The sequence below is a fragment of the Cajanus cajan genome, chromosome 7 (genome assembly GCF_000230855.2).
Source record: "Cajanus cajan strain Asha chromosome 7, NIPB_CcT2T_4, whole genome shotgun sequence".
NCBI classification, from domain to species: Eukaryota; Viridiplantae; Streptophyta; class Magnoliopsida; order Fabales; family Fabaceae; genus Cajanus; species Cajanus cajan.
Genome location: NC_138523.1, coordinates 7302550 through 7323443, shown reverse-complemented (window position 1 = coordinate 7323443; position 20894 = coordinate 7302550). Strand labels below are relative to the sequence as shown.

Genomic DNA, 20894 nt, shown 5'->3' with positions numbered 1-20894 from the left:
TTAAATATTTTTATCAAAGAAATTCATACAGATATTAGATTTTATTTACTATGTTTTATAATCAAAACATATTCAATATTAAATTAAAAGATAATAAAAATTATAACTAAAATCATAATAATTTTTTTGATAATAAATTTACTATATATTAAAATTAATTAAATATTTATATTTATGAAATTGTTACAGATTTTAAATATATATTTTCAAGTTTTTATTTTATTAAATTAATTCAAAATTAATTATATTTTATCACTTTTTAATAAAGTGAGCAAATGATAATAAATTAACTAAAATTTTAAAATATAATGTTTTTACGAATATAGTGACTAAAAGTATTATAATAAATAATGAAATTAATTAAATTATATTTTATAATGGTTATTTTTTTTATGATGCTAAATTAAATATTTTAATTATTTTCCAATAGTGATAAATCAATCTCTGTTCCGGGATTTATCAAAATTAAAAGATCAAGGTACTCTGTTTGAGGGAACGATTCCGGATACATGGAAACCAGAATATTCCCATCCCAATGCCCGAAGTATGATTTGTGTGGATAATGTTGACATGACTGGAAGATGAATTGAAAAATTCTTATTTTCAAATTTAAGTAATAATTTTAAAAAATGAATTGAAAACACAAGATCGAGTAATACCTGTCATATTAATAACTTTCATGCAAAATAAAATATCTCCATTTTTTAGGTTGTGCTTATTTCTTTCATAAATCTAAATTAGATTATTTTATAAGTTTGCTTTTAAGCATAAAAATTAAGAAATTAACGGATATTATTTTATTAACAAAAAATAAGAAATTTTTAATTTTTAACTAAAAATTTAAATTTTAAAATTAAAAATTATGAAATTAGAAAGATATTTTTCAATAAATAACTAAATTAGTTAATTATTATTTATTTTATATTTGAGGACATTATCTTCTTATAGTTATTTTAATGACTTTTATAGAATATTTTAAAGGTTTTTAATAATTATTACTATTTTAATAATGAATATTTATGAAAATTAATTTTTGTAATATTTTGATTTTTAAGTAGCCCAAAATGGACCGTTCTCAAACTTGGGCTTCTACGACCTTAAGTAAAAAGAGTTGCGCTCTGACTATCAGCTATACCTTTTGGCCTAGTGGCCTACCATGGTCATGTAATCGATTACCAGTATGTGTCTGCTTGTTACAGCTGTCAAAGTGGGCTTCAGCCCGTGGGTCAACCTGGCCCACCTTGAAAAAGGGCCGGGCCGGGCCAAAAAAATGAAAAAATTTATGATGGGTCAAAAAATGTGACCCGGCCCACCCGGGTTGAACCCGTGGTGGGCCGGGTGGCCCACCTGACCCACTTACCAACCCATCCCCTAAACCCACTAACAACTCACTTAACTATTTATTATTATATATGCATTATTTTAATAAGATATCATTTTTTTTATAGATAAAGATAAAATCAATGTTAAATAATATGATATTACTATAAATTTATCTATCCAAACCTCTAATAAAATTTAATATTGATGAATAATCACTCTCATGAAAGATTTTTTATTTTTTTATTTTTTATTTTTTATTTTAGATAAGTCTTGTCAACCTAGCTTAATATGTAAAAAGAAATCTTTAGAAATATTGCATAAAGTTCTTGGCCATTTAAAATAAAGAATTTCAAAGAAAACCCAAATATGATTTATATTAATAAGGTTTTGAAAATAAGGGTTTTCAATATTTTAAGTTTTAATAAGGCAATTATTGTTATTAAGAGACTGGTAATCGATTACCATTAATTGTAATCGATTACCAAAGGATGAATCTCATATGTGCAAAGTCACTCTTAAAAACGTGCTCTGGTAATCGATTACCCATTACATGTAATCGATTACCAGAAGAAGAAATTTTCAAAATTTGAATTTAAACTTTACAACGTCCCAACCATTTTGAAACTAAATCCTTGTAATCGATTACCAAGTGTTGTAAGCGATTACCAGAGCATTTGTGAAATTCTTTGAAATAGTAGAATTTCAAATTCTCCCAAAAATGTAACACTTTGAAATTCCTCATATTTTTTTCCCCTTATTTCACTCATATATTTTATCTTATATCTTCATATTTTTAATTATTGAATATTCAAAAATACTTTATAAATTATTAAATATTATCTAAATTAATTTTTAAAATTACTAAATATTTAAAAATTGGTTAACATTTTTTTTTATAAAATTTTATTTAAAAATCTCAACATATAAATATATTTTTAAAAGCAATTTTATCATGATAGAATCAAATTATCATATCCAAATTAACAATTTAAAATTTAAAAAAATTGAATTGACTTATCCAAACAAAATATTTTAACAATGATAGAAATTGAAATCAAAGTAATTCAAATACCAAGAATTTCAAATTCCTTGAATTTGTAAAATTGCTCATCCAAACACACCATAAGGGAATGCAATTGTAAGAGACAATTATATGAGTAAGATGTTTATTGTATGAATTAGAGTACTTTGTGGGTTCTTAAGAGAACCCTGAGAGAAACAAATAAACTATGCAAGTTTATATTTTGTTTTTTGATTGTTCTGTTGTATTCCTTGTTGCGTGAGATGTATGAATATCTATTAAATTCCACAAATACATGAGTTTTGATTTGAATTAAACATGTTTGGCATTTCAATTATGAAAAAGATTATGTTATTCAATTTTTTTTATTTGTGTTATGGTATGTGGGGTAGAGGGTGTCACACAAATGATATATATTTATTATTAATAAATACATAAAATATATATATATATATATATATATATATATATTATATTTTTATAATATTATTCATAAATTAATATCAATAATATTATTAGTATATTTATACATAAACTAATAATTTGATAAATATAACTTATTATATATTAATATAATTTTACAAAAATATAAATATACATATCTTATCTACTATATTTATATTTTTGTAAAAGTATATTAATATATACTAAGTTATATTTATCAAATTATCAATTTATCTATAAATATACTAAAAATATTATTGATATTAATTTATTAGCAATAATAAATTATTAATAATATATAAATTTTATTTATTTAGTAATAATAAATATATATCATTTGTTACATTAATAAAAATTATAGTATATGTTAACTTAAATAAGCAAATAATGGTATAATTTTAAATTAATATATATATATATATATTGAAATTTTAAAATTATTAAATTTATAATGGGAGAGATTCAAATTGCACAATTATGATTTTTGAGAGACTAAAATTGTTCAATTAAAAATTAAAGGACTAAAATTGCACAATTACAATTCTTTAGGGACTACAATTATCCAATTAAAATCTTAGGGATCAAAATTGCACAATTACAATACTTGAGGGATAAAAAATGTAATTAAGCCAAAACTAAATTAATATATTTTTTTTATTTTCACAAGTTTTTTTTAAAATATTTTTAATGAATGTCTTAGTTTCTTATGTTCAAAATTGACAATTTTTATTTAATTAAATGAATTTCATAATTTTTTCAGTCCTTTAATGAAATAAAATATTTTTAATTTTATTATTTTTTTAAAAAAAATTAACATATTTTCTTTAATTATGCATAATTCTTAAATATAAAAGTTTCATAAATAAAATTTAATATTTTGAGAGGGAACAATTTGTCACAAATTTTTTCACAAAATATTTTAACCTATTTGTGACGGAATTTTGAGAGGGAAAAATCCGTCACTAAATTTTTTCATTTTAGTGACGAAATTTGTGACGGATTTTTTAGAGACGAAGTTCATTCCGTCACAAAATCCGTCACAAAATCCGTCACAAACATTTTTTTTTATTTAGTGATGAAATTTGTGACGGATTTTTAGAGACGAAAATTTTTCCGTCACAAAATCCGTCACAAATATTTTTTTTTTGATTCAGTGACGAAATTTGTGACGGATTTTTAGAGACGGAATATATTCCGTCACAAAATCCGTCACAAAAGTCAATAAATTCTTGTCCGTCACAGAACTTAAAATTCCCTCACAAAATGCGTCACTATTAGCGATGCTATTTTTTTCGTCACAAAATTCGTCACAAATATTAATTTTTCTAGTAGTGTGGAGACTCTTTGCTCTTGTGCGTGAAGTTTGCTGGTCAATTCAGTAATTGTGAGAGTTTGCAAATCACAAGACTCTTCAATTGCAGAAATCTTGGCTTCAAATCTTTCAAGCACCGAAACCATGATTTTCTCGACAACCTTTTGATCTATAAATGATGTTTCACCAAGAAGTCGCATTTGGTTCACAACATCCATTAATCTGCCAGAATAATCTTTGACAGATTCATTATCCTTCATCTTCATCAATTCAAATTCTCTCTTCAATGTGAGAAGTTTAACAGATTTGACTCTGCTACTGCCTTCAAATTCATCTTGAATCTTGTCCCACACCTGTTTAGGTGTTTCCAAATCCATGATTTTAGTAAAAATATGATCTGCAAGTCCTGCATGTAGACAAGTGATGGCTTTATCTTTCTTTAGCTTCTCCTCCTCATAAGCTTTGATTTGTGCAATGGTTGGATTTTCTCTCAATGGTGGTGGATCAGCTTCAGAAATTACAACATTCCATAAGCCTTGAGATCTTAAAACAAATTTCATCTTGACGGCCCAAATATGATAATTTTTACCATTAAACATTAGAATTGCAGGTGAATTGGTGGAAGTAGACATCCTTGCACCAAAAATTGTTTAAACAATAAATCACTCAATTTTGTGTTTGCACTCAACCTCAATGTGTTTAGCGCTCAATAATCTTTTCCTCACAGCCCGTAAGAAGCAAGCTCTTGATACCACTTGTTGGAATTCAAGAAGAATTAGAAGGCTTAAACTTATATATTTTATTCATACTTGTAACCTTTTAAATACATAATTGAAAGTTAATACAAATTCTGCTCATAAACATAAAATTAAATGACAAATATAAATACTCATAAAAGTGTAACAGTACCTATAATTCCTATAATTAAAAAATTATAACCGTAGGAATTCTAATAATGCTCCATTAATATGAAATAAACTCAAATAATAGATGCTGATTCAGATTCTCAACATTGTTTAATATGTATAATTTTAGCCTTCTTGTTTGATTTGGAAGGACTTATCATACTCGGTTTAAAGTTAAATTCGAGATATCAAAACCTTCAAGTAGAACCATTCCCTCACATGTTTGTGATAATTTTTTTTATAACATAAATCTTGGTTGTATTGATTGCATGTAAAAGAAGTGCTTGATATTTCCTCTTTTCACGAGGCCACTTCTAAGGTAGTTATATTGAAAGATACTTCGATAAATGTAGCAAGTATTTCTTCATTACTTTAATTATATTGTCTTTATTGAAATTTTCTTATATCTTTTTGTTTCGATTTTCTTAGGCTAAAAACCAAGAAATAAATCCTAAGGAAAGTTCTACGATTGAGAAGACAACCAATGCAGAGTAGGATAAGTCAAAGAAACACATTTCTTTACTTAAAGAATTGACTTGCTAATACAACAACCTTTTGTTAGGAAACTATAATTAAGTTTTTGGAGATTGAGTAAAAGGAAATGGAATGAATTATTCATTGACATAAGGTCTAATTAAATACAAAGTCAAATAACTGAAAGCTAGAGAATAATGCAACGTCACATCCCACTGCTAACAACTCCTATAAATCTGGGATTATTCTAAGGAATGAGAAAAAGCAACAGACTTCCTAACAAATAGGAACTTATTGAAATACAAAAGAAACTAATTATCTTAACACCCTCCCTTAAACTGAATGTCATTTATGCAATCAGTTTAAAGTTGAACTTGAGCAGATTCCAAGTAATCCACGCAACTTCTCAAATGCTTCCAACTTTAAAGGCTTTGTCAGAATATCTGCGACTTGGTCCTCACTTCGACAGTAAACCAAATCAATGATTTTCTCGATTACAAGATCGTAGAAAGTGATACCTCACATCTATATGCTTGCTTCTTCCATGTAAAATTGGATTTCTTGAGAGTTTGATGGTTGAACTATTATCACAATGAATTACAGTTGGCCCCTGTTGATAAAAATGTAGCTCTTCAAGGATTCTTCTCAACCATATTGCTTGACATGCAGAAGTTGCTGCAGCTATGAACTCTGCTTCAGTTGTGGACAAAGTAACAACTTGTTGCTTCTTTGATGCCCATGATATGGCACCTGAACCTATCATAAACACGTGGCCTGATGTACTCCGCCTATCATCCATATCACCAGCATAATTGCTGTCAGTGAAACCAGTCAAAATAGATCCATTAATTTTCTTATAGAAAACACCAAGATCTGTTGTTCCCTTCAAGTAGCGAAACACTCTTTTAGCAGCTTTGAGATGTAACTCCGTTGGCCTTTCCATATACCTGCTAATCAAACATACTGCATACATAATATCAGGACGAGTAGTTGTCAAATACATTAAACTTCCAACAATTCGTTTGAAGTAAGTACTGTCAACTCTTTCTCCATCAAGGTCCTTTGAGAGCTTTAATCCTGGTTCAATTGGAGTCCCAACCGGATTACAATTTTCCATATTAAACCTCTCCAAGATCTCATGAGCATATTTTTTTTGCCCAATAAAAAATCCAGCAGCTGTTTGCACTACTTCTATACCAAGAAAATATTTCATCTTTCCCAAGTCAGTCATGTCAAAATCAGTCATCATAGAGTTCTTAAAATCAGTAAACATAGCCTCATCATTGCTCGTGAAAATAAGATCATCAACATATAAGCATACTATTAGGATCTTACCTTCTTCTCCAGACTTTATGAACAACGTGTGCTCATGTGGACATTTGTTGAAACCTGCCTTTTCAAAGTGTTCTTCTATGCAACTGTACCAGGCTCGAGGTGCCTGTTTTAGCCCGTATAAGGCCTTCTTCAATCGATAAACCTTATGTTCACTTCCTTTTATCACATAACCAGGAGGTTGCTCAATGTAGACTTCCTCAAGTAGCTCACCATTAAGGAAAGCAGATTTCACATCTAGTTGGAAGATAGACCATGAGTTTTGTGCTGCTAAAGAAATCACCAGTCGAATTGTATCTTGTCTCACAACAGGAGCAAAAACCTCTTGATAATCAACTCCATGTTCTTGATTGTAGCCTTTCACAACTAGCCTTGCTTTGAACTTGTCAATTTCTCCTTTTTCATTTAGCTTTGTCTTATAAACCCACTTCACACCAATGGTTTTTTGCCCTTTAGGAAGATCTGTTAGCTCCCATGTCCCATTTTTTTCTATAGCTTGAATCTCCACATCCATGGCTTTTTTCCACTTTTCTTCTTTTACTGCTTCTGCAAATAGTATAGGATCAGAACCTGTAAATAAGGCGAAATGAGCAGCAGTGTCCTCATCAGATAATTCATCTCCACTCACATAATCAATCATCCAAGATGGTCTTTTCCTTTGTCGTTGTGGTTCTAAGACAGATTGTTGATCTTCATTTGGAACTAAAGCACTTGTTGAAGAGCTTGGTGAGACTTCTCTTGGGGATTGAGCGGGAGGTTGAGACCCTTGACTTTCAAGAGAAGACTGTAGTGGTTGATTAACTTCCTGGCCAGCTTCCTCAAGGTCAATTGAAATCTGTTGTTGTTGTTCAGCTCTGCTCCATTCCCACATGCTTTCCTCATCAAATAGAACATCACGACTGATGATTATTTTTTTTGTAGTGGGATTATATAACCTGTACACCTTGGATTCCTCACTAACTCCAACAAAGACACACTTCACACTTTTATCATCAAGTTTTGTTCTCTTTTCATCAGGAACATGTGCATATGCAATACATCCAAATATTTTAAAGTGGTCAACTGATGGCTTGACTTCACTCCAAGCTTCCTGTGGTGTTATATTTTTTACAGCAAGGGTAGGACTTCGGTTAAGTATGTGAACACTCCAATTGACAGCTTCTGGCCAAAAAGTCTTTGGAATATTTTTTTTCACCAACATACTTCGCACCATGTTCATAATCGTCTGATTCTTTCTTTCTGCCACACCATTTTGTTGTGGTGTGTATGCAGCAGTAAGTTGCCTCTGTATTCCATGCAATTCACAGAAACTTGCAAAGTTATGTGAGTTAAATTCACCACCACGATCTGTACGAAGAATTTGAATGTACTTGCCAGATTCTTTTTCAACTCGAGATTTAAAGCTTTTAAAGATAAGAAAAGCTTCAGATTTCTCTTGCAAGAAATAAACCCATGTTTTTCTACTATGATCATCTATGAAGATAATGAAGTACCTTTTGTTTCCATTTGATGTTGGATTGATTGGTCCGCAAATGTCTGAATGAACCAACTGTAAGATTTGTTGAGCTCTCCATGCTTTTCCATGTGGGAAAGAACCACGATGTTGTTTACCAACAATACAATCTTCACATATTTCTGTGGGGCAATTAATCTTGGGCAATCCTTCCACCATGTTCTTCTCATGTAGGGTCTTTAAGCCTTTGAAGCTTAAATGACCATAACGAAGATGCCACAACCATGTTGGATCCTGCACTCTTGTTGAGAAACACTTTTGGATATCATACTGAATGTGCATCGGAAACATACGATTTGCTGTCATTTTTGCATCTACGATTAGGCCCTTCTCTGGATGATGAATTTGGCACCGACTTTGTTGAATAATGATGATATAACCCCTCTCTTGTAGTTGACCCATACTAATGAGATTACTTTTCAAATCTGGGATATAAAACACGTTAGAAATTGTATGCACAGTGTTGTTTTTCATATGGAATTTGATATCCCCTTTCCCCATGACAGAGATGCAAGAGTTGTCTCCAAGCTTCACAGTTTCTCTAAATGTTTCATCCATATTATAAAATAATGATTTATTTCCACACATATGATTGCTGCAACCAGAATCTAAATACCACGTATCACCTGATGAATTTTCCTTCTTGTCGATGTAAGCCATCAAGAGCATTTCCCCTTCAAACTCAACAAGATTTACCTTGGTTTCCTTTTCTTTGTCAGGGCATTCATACTGGTAGTGGCCAAGCTTGTGATAGTGATAGCATTCCACCCTTGTCTTGTCAAATTGTGCATGACGTCCTCTGCCTCTGCCTCTACCTCGAAAATTGCCACGTCCTCTTCCTGTAGAAGTAGTTCCTTCATGAGTGGTGATCTTCAAGGCTTGCTCATCCACAACATAGCAGGTCATTCTCTGCTCATGAACTAATAATGAGCTTTGCAATACATCAATCGAAAGACTATCAATGTCATTCGATTCTTCAATGGAGCACACCACATAGTCAAATTTACGTGTCATTGAGCGAAGGATTTTTTCAACAACTGCTACATCTTCCAACTTTTCACCATGAATACGCATCTTATTTGCAACTGACAGTGTTCGTGCAAAGTAGTCATTAACTGACTCCCCTTCCTTCATGTGGAGAATTTCAAACTCTTTGCGAAGAGCTTGAAGTTGTGCTCGTTTCACTCGTGCAGTGCCTTGGTACTTCGTCTTCATCGAGTCCCAGATGTCTTTAGCAGTATCCTTCTTTAGGATGGTCTCAAGAATAGTACGATCTATTGCTTGAAATAAATAATTTTTTGTTTTCAAATCCTTCAATTTTTGATCCTCCAACGTCTTTCTTTGAGCTTCTGTCATAATTGTTCCATCAGCCGGCTTAGTGATACCGATTTCAACGAGACTCCAATACTCCTTGGATCGCAAAAAATTTTCCATCAACATACTCCAATGATCATAGTGACCATCGAAGCGTGGAATCGCAGGTTGCACAAAACCACTATCAGAAGCCATTGAATATCTTGTTGCAACAAGAGTGAAAGCTGCTGCTTTTCAAATCAGGCCCCAGTAGGGGCTCTGGTACCAAATGTTAGGAAACTAGAATTAAGTTTTTGGAGATTGAGTAAAAGGAAATGGAATGAATTATTCATTGACATAAGGTCTAATTAAATACAAAGTCAAATAACTGAAAGCTAGAGAATAATGCAACGTCACATCCCACTGCTAACAACTCCTATAAATCTGGGATTATTCTAAGGAATGAGAAAAAGCAACAGACTTCCTAACAAATAGGAACTTATTGAAATACAAAAGAAACTAATTATCTTAACACCTTTAAACCTCATTTTTATATTCCAGTATAGACTTGAAGGATCTAGAAGAAAAAAAGGAAGAGGAAGAAGAGATTTTACAAGAACAAGTAGTTGAGCCGATGCTTGAAAGGCCACATGCTTTGGTAGAAATTATCAATATCCCTTCGAGTGGAAAGCCTTCAGAAATGCCTCCTCCACATAAAGAAGATCTACCTCAGAAAGACGTTTTACTTGATTTCAATATGACTCTTTTTTCCCTGAATAGTGATGAAGAAAACTAAGAGGATGATATCTTCAACTTCTTAAGGGATTGGTAAAGTGGTCCTTTAGTATCTGAGATAAAAGATCAAAGAAGTCTCTAAATTGAAAATTTGAGATCTTGAAATAAACATTACTTCCTTTCATTATATAGTTTACAAGGAAATTTTGGATGTTGCTTTAAGTAACCCAAATTTTAAGATTGAAAAAGAAGAAGTTGTTGACAATTTGAACACTTTATCTGATCTTCCTTCAAAAGTTACAATGGAATTATATTCGAACTTTGACTACATCTTCTAAACTTCAATTGAAGGCTTTGAAGATGAAGCAAGAAATCAACAAGATTGAGTAGAATAATTAAACCAAACTAAAATTCAACCATACTTTGAAAAATTTTAAAAAAAAGGAACAATATCTTATCATGTTTATCTAAAATCTACACAAAGGAAAAAAAAAAATATATCGTACCTTATCTAATTTAAACAAAATTTATAACATTTTCAATTATTAGAACATATCATTTTTATCTATACGTATAATAACATATAAGTAACTAATTAAAAGTTAAAATTATGTGTATACTAGAATTCACTAAGGTAACCTAGTAATTATATCAATTATATACCTCTTAAAGTTATCAAAACCCTAAATATTAATAATTCCCAACATTTTGATCATGTCTGGATAAAAGTGGGCCCCTTAGACACGCAAGCTAACCGATGAAAGGATAGGGGACGCAGAAGGCAGACACGTTAATTGATTATTTACCTATAATCAACGACACACTAAAAAATATTTTCTTATAATATACAGTGACAACAAAATTTAAATTCAAGACATTTTACAGAATACCCAAACTCTCTTTTATTAGTGTGTTTTATCCAATTATTTAATATTCCGACATTGAACAACAATGGTTAAAAAAACAGTGGAATTAAAAAGAAAATACAAAAAGGAGCACCGAAAGGCAGGTTTGGAAGTCCGAGGCTTTGATTTCATTCCACACTTGTGAAAGGGCTCTCTTGGGGTCAGTCAAAAAGCACAATCATAAGTATCAAAGACCACACTCAAAAAACTGAAACTATCAGATATACACTTTCACACACCCTCTATAGTTTCCCTCACCTAGCATAGAAACCTATCTCTAGCTTGCATCAGATTGAGATGGAGAACTCTGAGCTCTTCCAACTCCTCAAAAACACCAATGATTCCTTCTTCAACTCTGCATCATCCACCATGCAACGCACCTTCTCTTATTACCCTTTGGAATTGGAAGCAGCATCTGATGCACTACCATCTCATGAAGATAAAGCCCTTGCTGCTTTGAGGAACCACAAAGAGGCTGAGAAGAGAAGAAGGGAAAGAATCAACTCCCACCTTGATAAGCTTCGCACCCTTCTTCCTTGTAATTCCAAGGTATATATAAAATATATATATATATACATGTGCACAATTAATTTATTAATTTCTTCCATTTTATACTTCAATCCACATAAATACTCTATCAATCTTCTTTCATGTATTAGAATTAAAATAGTATTATCTATGAACATGGAAAATCTTTATTGCTTTTTATTCACAAAGGTTGCATACTTTTTGACCCACAAAGCGAAAGCCAAATTGGTTACACCAATTGAGTAGAGTACGTATAACCATTGACTACTATGTCCGTATCTCATATTCATTAAAATCAATCTAACTTTATTCGAAGAAAGACAAGGTCGCAATCGCAAGTGACAAATAATTGAGTTGGAAAAAAGAGAATTAACTTTTTGATTGGCGACTTGAACTGATTTTCAGACGGACAAGGCTTCGCTTCTGGCGAAGGTGGTGGAAAGGGTGAAAGAGCTGAAGCAGCAAATATCCCAAATAACCGAATCGGAAGCGTTCCCTTCGGAGAGCGACGAGGTCTCGGTTCTGTCCACCAGCGGTGACGGAGGCGGCGGTGACGGACAAATCGTGTTCAGGGCCTCCCTGTGCTGTGAGGACCGCTCCGACCTCATCCCCGACCTCGTCGAAATTCTGAGGTCTCTGCACCTCAAAACGCTGAAAGCCGAAATGGCAACGCTCGGAGGAAGAACGCGCAACGTGCTTCTCGTGGCCGCGGATAAAGAACACAGCGTTGAATCTATTCACTTCCTTCACAACTCCTTGAAGTCTATGCTCGAACGCTCCAATTCCAACGACAGGTCCAAACGACGCCGTGGCTTAGACAGAAAGTTTGTACCTTAATCCGAACCCTAAACCCTAAATTTGATATGAATTAAAAGAGTTTTTGAGAGTTTTTAAATTAAAATTAAAGAGTACTTTTTTTACGTGAAAAAAACTCTTAAAAACTCGTATGAACTTTTATCTGATATATGTTTTAGTTGTAATTGCAGCAAAAATATTATGAGTTGTTACATTGTTTAGAGGGTAAAAATTAAATGTAGTTGTTCTTAATTTTTTTTATTTGCCTTTTTTGTTATTAAATGTTTTGATTTGATTCTTTAAATTTTTAAATTGTACAATGTTGACTTTTTGGTCTAATTAAGTTAACGTTGTTAGTTTCATATAAATAAAGTTATAAAAAAATACAAAGTTAACGAGATTAAGTTAAATAGGCGAAATTAATTTTAAAGTTAAGAAATTAAGTTGGGGTGTTTAATAATTAAAAGAGAAAAATTGAATTAAACAACTAAGTAAGTAATTAAACGGATACAATTGGTTAATTAGCTGCTTTAATTTGATAGTGTTTCCAAATTTTATCTATGTTGATTTTCAATGCAAATCTTTTATACGCGTATCATTGAGATAACTAAAACTTTGATTTCAATGGAAAAATAGCAGCAAAATGGCCTCTATTTAAGCTTTGAAAGTTTTATATGTAGAGAAGTCAAAATGTATGATATGATAGATGTAAATGTGGTTATGAACCGCTATTAAAATCTAGGATGCAATCATATTTTGTCTAGAATGTTTTTGTGAGTTTTTGATTTTAATTAAAGGCCTCTAGCTACGTGTGATGTAGAGTGGTGAAGCTGGTGTAGAGAGGCTAGGGTTTCATGAATGTGATGTTTTGGAATCTTTTGCATGTGAAGTTAGGGTGTTGCATGTCACATGTGAGTAGAGAACACAGAGACTAAGGATGTGACTGATGGGTAATGAAGAAAGAAATGCAATTGCAGTACTTACGTTACGTGATGTGCAAGTTGTGACTTGTGGACCGTCAAGGAATTGGAGTCTGTTATTTTCTGTAAAAGTAAAGCTTATGTGAGTTTCCAAGCGATACAAAATGGCATATTCGTTTCTCTTTCATGCCCTTCTCTTTCAATTATGAGTATTTTGTACTTTGTTGTTATTACGCAATTCAATCTAACTTGATTCCCGGGGTACTAGATCGAACATGCCTCGATTTAAATGGAAAAACTCTTATTTATCAAGTTTGAGTTTTCTCTTAAAATTCAACTGGGGACGAGAATGTTAATACCTATTTTTGCTCCCGCTTCCACCCAACTTAATAAAATAGTTAAAAAATTATTTATATATATATAAATTAAAATTAAAAATATTTATATATAAAAAATTTGTATTATTTTATTTTTCTTTTATTTTTTTAAAATTTGTTCATATTTATTTTTTTAAAAAAAAAAAGTAAGAGCAGAAGCGAAAATGGGACAGGAAACCCGAACCCTGTCAAAGACGAAAATGAATACCTAAATTTTACCCATAACAAGTATAGGAAGTAGAGGCAGGAACGTAAAACTCGCTCCGCCCCACTCCGTTACCATGCCTAGTTGTTTTTTGGTGTTATGTTTTACTTCGCATACACATCCAATTATAAACTAAACTTATTTGCTCCATTAGCTGTAAGGTGGTTGTTATGAAAATACTTAATGTTCGAAGTATTTTAAAAAGTTCAAGTGTTTATATACTAATGTGTGTTACACTTTTGAAAAGGAAAGTAAAAGGTAATGGGTTCCCACACATGAGAATCAACCTTTTTGCAGGGTAAAATATTTTTTATTTTTAATTACTTTTATTTAAAATAAGACTGATTTAAATTATGATCGATCATTTTGTAGTTATATACATCATACTAATAAATGTTATATTTATAAAAAAAAGAAGTAAATATACAATAAATCGTAAAATTTGTCAAGTAAAACTTTATCCAACAATTTTGACGAACATGTTATCAATATTTTATTTTATCTATTTCCATACACTTATTAAAATGCATATATATAAAACGAACAGTTTTCTGGACACTAAAAATATCACTTTTATATATGTCTTTTTTTGTTGAACAAATCTTTGAAGATTAAATATTTTATTCTAAATAATTATATTTTGATAAAAAAAATTAAGATTTTTATCCTTATTTTTCGCAAGACTTTTGGGTGACTCTCGAATAGGGATGACAAATATATCCGTACCTGCGGGTAATACCCGAACCCGTCCCGACTTTGACGGGCAATACCCGGTTTGACCGGTACGGGTACGGGTATGGGTAAAACCTAGTATATTAAATCGGGTACGGGTATGTACTTACCCGCCCCGTACCCGTACCCGTACCCGTCCCCGTTTCCATTTTTAATTTAATACTCACTTTTAATTTAATTATATTAAAAAAAATTAATATTTTTTATGTGTGATTATTTATTATAATATGAGATAGAAAAATAACTTAATTATAATTATAATATAATAAAAAAAATAATTTAAAAATATTATTTTTTTTACAAAAAATAAAAAATAAAAAAATTGACGGGTACGGGTATACTCGATACCCGACAGGGACGGGGATGGGGATGAAAACCACATACCCGACGGGTACGGGGACGGGGATGGGGATGGATTTGACTCGCGGGAACGGGGACGGGTATCATAAAACCCGTACCCGCCCCGCCCCGTTGCCATCCCTACTCTCGAACTGTCACACTTATATATATATGTAGTTAATCACCTATATATATTGTCAGTGTAAAATATTTTTACACTGGCAACCAATTATATCTCTTAATTATGTAATGTCACTGTTAAAAGTAAATGTGTTTATAATGACATGATACAATTAAGATATATAATTGGTTGCTAGTGTAAAAAAACTTTATACTAACAATATATAGGTGATTAACTCATATATATATATATATAAGTTAATCACCTATACACTGTCAATGTAAATTTTTTTTATACCAACAAGTAATTATATCTTTTAATTATGTTATGTCACTGTTAAAAATAAATGTGTTTATAGTGATATGACACAATTAAAAGACATAATTAGTTGACAGTGTAAAAAAACTTTACACTAACAGTGTATAGGTGATTAACTTTCTCTCTCTCTCTATACACATAGACTGATTCAAAAGAAAGTAGAGAGGGAATACTTGTTGGGAAGTGGGTGTTTCTGCTGCTTTGTCTGGGACAGTGAAATAACAAAGGGGTTGCAATTGGGCAGTGAGTTTCTGCCCCAGAACCAGAAGAATGTGTTCCCAAATCTAGCTTTTAGAGAAGGAAAAGGGTAAAAGGTGTAGTGCATAGTGAGAGAGAGAGAGAGAGAAGCTATAGCTCATCACAAGAACCAAAATTAAAAGGTGGAATGTACTGATGATGGGAAGAAAACAACTAAATTTCACCAAGGAACCAAACTCTTGCATGCCCATGCCTGTCAGTATCCCTTCTCTAAAATTTCAGACAAGTACTTCTATATATTATCTACATTCATCTTCTATTTTATTTTTGCCAGAAATGACAAAGTAATAGCAAGTCTTAATAAATTGACAAAGGAATTTTTTAATTGAGTACCGGATTCGATTCTCTTGGCATGGAACCATTTCACCCTTAAAATGACCAATTCATATATAGTGGGAGATAATTATATCTATAGTCATGGATTCAAATTGTAGATTGCAATTGTAATTTCGACAGCAATGTAAAGGATATTTCTGTCTCACTACAACCAATGTAACTGCAATTGCAATTTTCTTTTAATTTTTCCCGATGTCAAGAATTACACTAATTTCAAATCATGTTCTTAATTTAATAAATGTCTTTTTTAATAAGATTATTAGGATACAAACAAGTTTTACATCAATAAAATAAGAAAAAAAATTTATAAAACACAAGTATATTCTAATAATTAAGAGATCTTTTGAATAATGACTAAAAGTAAAATTATAAAGATTTAAGCTCAAAACGGACAATATTTTATTATAGAGTTGTGTGTAATAATTTTATAAAAATATCTCATCAAATAAATATCATGAAATAACCCCAAAATATTTACTTATTTATATATAAAAGATCATCAATTAACTTTAAAAAGTAGTTTTTTTTTATCCATCAATAACTTGATTTTAAGACGTGGTTTATTCTCTGAGCAAAGTAACTTTCCATATTTTAGCAAAATTGGATCAAGATATTGATAATAAAGGTGTTCTAATTATTATATAATTTAATTTTGGTAAAATTTGAGGTAGGCACTATAGCCTAAGGCATATTGTCAGGACATGCCTTTTGCAAAAATCCGTTACACTTAAAACCTGGTCAGGGGTTCATTCGTTACAGAAAACAATGAAACGTAGAAACCGAAAGAAATCGTTACATTTCTACAGGACCCAGTGACAAAGAAAGACAATGACTTAGTGGGAAATAGAATGAGTAAAAATAGCACTAATCAATAATGAAATCCGTAATAGAGATAATTATAATAGTAGTTATACATAAAATTTTATTTGTAATTTTTTTATTTAAGTTGTTTATTTTTAGTATAAGAGTTATTATCATATAAATAAAGGCTCTTACTGTGAACCATTTTTTGTATATAAAATTATAAATAACAACCCTCTTATTCAAGTACTCGAACCGTTTAATCAAGTGAGAGAAAATTAATTTCTCATAATAAATTTTCTCTCACTTGATATGTTCTCTATATATATATATACATATAAAGATTTTAAGATTAAATTTTATAAAAAAAATATTAACGAAATTTTAATTATTTAATAATTTTAAAAATTAATATTAGATAATATTTAATAATTGAAAAAATATTTTTAAATATTTAATAATTAAGAGATAAGATAGAAAAATAAAAGATATAAGTGAGATAAAAAAATATAAAGAATTTTATTATTTTAAATTTTTTTATAAATATTTAAATTTAAAATTCTTTATAAATTCTTTATCTAAATAAAATATTATTTTATTCCAAAATATTTAAAATTATAAAAGTAAATTACTTTATTTAAATTATTTATTTATATGCACTCTTTTAAATACATTTTGTTTCTACCTATATTATAGTATATTCTCAGCAATAATGAGAGAGACACGAGAAGAAAGAGAGAACCGAGGTGTTTGGAAATTTGGAATAGAGTAGTTGGAAAAATCAATGAAATTGTGTTTTAATAGGAGATTTTAGATTTTCAGAAAATTTAAATTTTAGGAATTTCAATTGCTTCGAATCAAAATTTCTTCATTCTTAGACTTTTTTGTTTGGATAAAGTAATTAAAATTCTCCATTTTCAAATTCTCTTGTTTGGACAAAGTAATTGGATGTCTTCATTTCTTATTTTGATTAAATAACTAACTTTTTGTTTTTTAAACTTCATGTTTGAACAAAATAATTCAATTTCTTTTATTTATAAAATCTTTTTATTCAATATAAAATAATTATTTTTATTTATAAAATCTTATTTAAATTAGATAATTAAAATTTTATATTTATATTTTATTAAACATAAAGTTATTTACTAGTTTCATTGAAATAAGGGTAAAACTCTTCAAAATAAAAATAAAATAACTACATATTCAATTTAGATTTTCTAGCTACATAAATCAAGATTTTCTAAAATCAGCTTAAAAAAACTAGGTAATGGATAATACAAATATTAAATCTAAATAAATCTATAACTAAGGCCAGCAAATTTCTAGCAATAATATTTTAACAAGTATATATCTAATTTTCTAAGTGATTGTTACTAATTTTTTTTTATAAGCAAGAGAGATTTAAATTAAAAGGGAGTATAAGAGGTACTCCAACCCATTACAAGGAATATAAAAATATAATTATAAATAAAAAATCAAAGTCAAAACTATGAAAAACATAAATTCGGGTTATGATCAGTTAATGTAACTAAAAGAACATTCAGGGACAGTTATCCACTTCCATGAATGCAGTTTAATGCTGTCCAATACTTCCTTGCAGTCCGTAACACCTTGCTGAAATGTGATCACATTTCAATGAAGCCATAGTGACCAGACAACAGAAACTCAAATCACTAGAAAACACTGAGAATGTTTTTTATAAATACCAAGATTTGTTCAATATAAATAAAGAGAAGTTAAAGAATTAGGAAGGACCACCGCCACCTCCAACCAATTGGCCACAACTAACCAAGTATTAAAAGTTATAGGGCACATTAGAAAAAGATGAAGAGGATCTTCAACAAATAAAAAGCAAAAAGAACATAGATTGTTATCCAACACTACACCATGTACTTGTAACAATGATTGCACGGAAATGCATTCAAAAACACTTGCCAACAAAATACCAAGCACTTGATCAGAGTCTTACTTTTTCCAAGACTTTTTATAATTTTTTGAAAATCTAAAAAATATGTAGGTTCTCCACCCAACAAGCATTGGAGCCAAAGATACGCACTTTTCACCGAGAATACTCCGTCCTTATCACAAATTCATCTCCAATAATCTTGCTTAGAAGGAAAAATCTACAAACCTTGAAGCATATCCAACAAGGTATTCACACTACTAACTTCATGAACAAAAGGTTCTCTTCTCCACTTAACCTGCCACACCCACCTAGATCCCTCCCAAGTTCTATTATGTGCCCCCACTAACAAAGGATCAATGGCAAAAGAGTACAAATGAGGGAAGACATCCAACAAGCGCAAATCACCTAACCACTTATCCTCCCAAAACCGGGTCATAGTGCCATCACCAATACAAAGATCAATTTTTTCATCTAACCAAAAATTTCCTTGTTATAGCACACACATTATATCCTTCCACCACCAAGAAACCCTACTATCCACATTAAAGCAATTAGAAAAGGACTCAATGCATTCATACCTACTATGAAGAACTTTAGCCCACATCATTTCCGGAAAAAGCTTGCTCCTCCACACCCATTTTCCTAGTAATATGTGGCTTTCACATAATCTTCATGTGACTCAATGTTAAATTCATTCAGCTTGTCAACGTGACCCCTAACAACTTCCTCTGTAATGTGTTCATCCTAACCACTGAATTTGTTCCCTCATCCCCACCAACTTGATTTGTATAAATTCATATTAACCCCTTTATCTCCACCAACTTGATTTGTATTATTCATATTAACCCCCTCATTCTCACCAACTTGATCACTATTATCCGTATTGTTTGCCTCATCCCCACCATTGCCCCTTTTCTCTTCACACACTTCCTCTTCAATTGTATACAACCCATTATCTTTGCTTTCTCCATATTCAACCATCTTTACCTCTTCAGTCACCACATGGCCGAAGTAGATGTGTATGTCTTTGTCTAGTTTTTCAAGAGCAACACTAACCATATATAGATAGGATATTGTCATCAGTTTCTGAAAAATGCAAACCATGTTCCAACCCACTTTCAAGTACCAAGAACAAAACTTTATGAAATTCGAGATAATGTCCACTTTCTTTGCATAATCATTGACAACAAATACATTCATATAATCTCTGTGCATACTTTCCCATACACAGGTTTCCGTGTCCACACAATCAGATAACCCTCTATCATTCTTTGCAAACCTACCCTTATGGTGAAGAACTAGATTAATCAACGACATCCTACGAAAACCCAATAAACAATACTACAATGACCAATGACCAAGGCAGAGAACATTTGTAGAAAATTCATAACTTTATCAAGAATTACTAATTTAATCTCTCCGTATTAATTATATATATAAGTGGTAGAATTAGGGTGATTACATTTACACCAACATATTATATTTGAAGAGTAAATTATGTTATCTTCCTATAAAAGATAAAAGTATTATATCATCCTTTATTCTTATGTTAAGATATATAATTTAGTTTATTCAAGTTAATGTTACTATATAAATTATAATTTCTTCTTCTAAAATATGTAAGCATTACACGATCTACTTTTTATATATTAAAATATCAAATAAATTACATTTTTATCTATTAGAGATACATGTATTATACTATCACTCTTCTATTATATTAATTTAATATCTCTAAAGATAATCATAAAATGATTTTAAAAAATAATTTTAATTTAATTATTTACAAAAATATTAATTTAGTTATTCATCAAAAAATATACTTTTAATTAAAATATATTTTAAAATATTTTTAATTCATTGTCATTCATTCACTTCATTAAAAAATTGTAAAATATATAATTAAATTTAAATTAATTTATTAAAATAATAAATAAAATAAAAACTATAAAATAAATTATATATGAATATTATTTTATTCGTCAATATATAATATAAATT

General features: G+C 30.3%; 1 protein-coding gene across 4 annotated transcripts; it reads left to right on the top strand.

The window, feature by feature from the left end:
- The first annotated feature begins 11284 nt into the window (after positions 1 to 11284).
- On the top strand, positions 11285 to 13687 carry LOC109809561 (transcription factor bHLH106). 4 transcript variants are annotated; one of them, XM_029273283.2, is made up of 3 exons: positions 11285 to 11806; positions 12191 to 12609; positions 13475 to 13687. In XM_029273283.2, the coding sequence occupies exons 1-3, from the start codon at positions 11555 to 11557 to the stop codon at positions 13497 to 13499; spliced, it is 696 nt and encodes a 231-aa protein (XP_029129116.1). In that variant the 5' UTR covers positions 11285 to 11554; the 3' UTR covers positions 13500 to 13687. The 4 variants fall into 4 exon arrangements, with proteins under 4 accessions (XP_029129116.1, XP_020228487.1, XP_029129118.1 ...); XM_020372898.3 differs by having other exon boundaries at positions 11286 to 11806; positions 13401 to 13687; XM_029273285.2 differs by having other exon boundaries at positions 11287 to 11806; positions 13386 to 13687.
- The last annotated feature ends 7207 nt before the right edge of the window (positions 13688 to 20894 follow it).